The sequence below is a fragment of the Cyprinodon variegatus genome, unplaced genomic scaffold (genome assembly GCF_000732505.1).
Source record: "Cyprinodon variegatus isolate N-32 unplaced genomic scaffold, C_variegatus-1.0 Scaffold1453, whole genome shotgun sequence".
NCBI classification, from domain to species: domain Eukaryota; kingdom Metazoa; phylum Chordata; class Actinopteri; order Cyprinodontiformes; family Cyprinodontidae; genus Cyprinodon; species Cyprinodon variegatus.
The window spans coordinates 147,020-149,072 of NW_015151906.1; the positions used below are offsets into that span (position 1 = coordinate 147,020).

Here is a 2,053-nt window from a genome sequence, read left to right on the forward strand (position 1 = left end):
CTATTGTTTTTTTTTTTCTTTTTACATAAAAATTCGATGTATAACATGGATGCATAAAAAACCTCATTTTATTTCAGTGTTAAATTCTGTTTAAAGTAACAGATTATAATTAAAAATGTCTCCTTTACTGGTTGATTTTTTTTCATTCAAACCCGCTGATTATTAATTGGTGACCTCTGACCTATGGGCTCCATGCGTCGCTGTTAGTCTGTTTAGTTTCCTCCTCTCTAGCATAGATTAGCCCGTCTCTCTGTCACTGATGGTCAGTAGGAGTCCACTGTTCTGGTTGATGGGAGATGAATCAGGTCAGAACTTTAGCTTTAGGTTGAGGACAGAGGTAAAGATGTTGACTGGTTCCTTTCAGGCTGATTAAAATCCTGATTCAACTGGTTTTGGTTTTTGATCAGTCTCTCATTGGTCTGTGTGAGCAGGTTCAGTCCAGCGGTGGCAGCAGCCGGCGTCTCTCTACGTCAGCCCAAACTGGAGATGGAGTCCTGGTTTACAGAGGCAGCCTGGGGACCGCAGTCAGGGGTCAGTTCCTTCACACTGTGTTCATTCAGCAGCAGTAGAGATTCATTCACTTTCAGTGGTAATGACGTATTTTTAAATTCATTCAGTTTATTTCAGTAGCACCAATTAGCAACACGCATCATCTCAGGGAACTTTACAGAGACAATTCAGCACAAGATAGTCTAACTACAGACCTGCGCTGTCACAGGAAGTCCATTCAAAGCCTTTCAAAGTAAAAGCGAAGGAAGTAAAGTATACCACAAATATTTAAAATAGAAATAGAACTTTATTGAATCTCACATCAGAGAAGTTCCCTCTTTGCGTTTAACCCCTCCCCTTGGGGAGCAGTGGGCTGCCACTGTGCGGCGCCCGGGGAGCAGGGTGGGGTTAAGGGTCTTGCTCAGGGACCCAGAGTGGAGGCAGTGGGGATGGAACCGGGTACTGCAACCTTTACAGCGCACTGCTCTGAACCAGGCCGTCTCTCATTTCACAATTTATGTTTAATATCTGATATCAGGGTTTCTGCGGGTCATTAAAATCATTAAATTATTTTTCTTTACATTAAGGCTTTAATTAGCATTAAAATTCATTAAATGTGATTATTGTGGCATTTAAAATGCTTTATTAAAAAATAAAATAAGTTTATAAAAACAATTTGATCAGATATATCGGATATAACTGGTTCTGCGTGTTTTCGCGGAACTGCCTCTGGTTGATCGTAAAGCCGTATGTTCAGAAAAGAAGCTCGAGGCGGAGAAAAAGCTGGAGAATAGGAAAATGCAAATTTCAACTAAAGTTGCCATGTTTTTATATATATATATGAGAGTCATGGGAACTTGTTGATGGCATTAAATTGATTTCTAAGGGAATAAAAAGCATTAAATTAGAGTTGCTCATTCCTGTTAAACCCTGGATATCTATGTCTTTCCAGTTCAAATGGATCAGGTTAAAAAATGCAAACAAATATCAAAATAACCAAATTAACTCAGTTCTTTTATAAAGACATCTTTTATGCATAGTATTGTATATATTAGGCTGAGAGGAAGGAGCTGTCCAAGCTTCCATCCATCATGGACGCCACCTCCCACCCTCTGCAGCAGCCTGGAGAGCAGCTGAGCAGCTCCTTTAGTCAGAGACTGTTTTTAAACAGGAGCGCTACTGCAGGTCATTCATCCTGCTGCACCCAGACTCTACAATGAGACACTACAGCTGCAGTAACCAGTTTAAACCAGAGGGGGGCACCAAAAGGTGCTTTTGGACATAAAAGCAGGATTGCAACAAAAACTTGCAGTAAAATCTCAAATTAATGGCGAAGACGTTCAGATGTTCAGATTTATGATAAAACGTGTTATATTTTTAGGCTGAGTCGTCTTTTATCAATATTAACTAATAATTTATCCTCAAAAATAATTTACAACCAGCCAGAAGAATCAGAATTACAGATGTAAACAGGTGATTATATAAAGCAGCCAGCAGAACTTTCAGTATCTTCCTTCCCTCTTCCACCACTGATAGAGCTAGAGAGGTTAGATCAGTATGACAG

General features: G+C 39.8%; 1 protein-coding gene across 1 annotated transcript in view; it reads left to right on the top strand.

The window, feature by feature from the left end:
* The window catches only part of tmem70 (transmembrane protein 70), an 8,121-nt gene that overhangs the window by 3,098 nt on the left and 2,970 nt on the right, over positions 1-2,053 (top strand). The window contains exon 2 of the mRNA XM_015403174.1: positions 432-531. Within this exon, the coding sequence (XP_015258660.1) occupies positions 432-531 (100 nt within the window). The remainder of the gene's footprint in view (positions 1-431; positions 532-2,053) is intronic.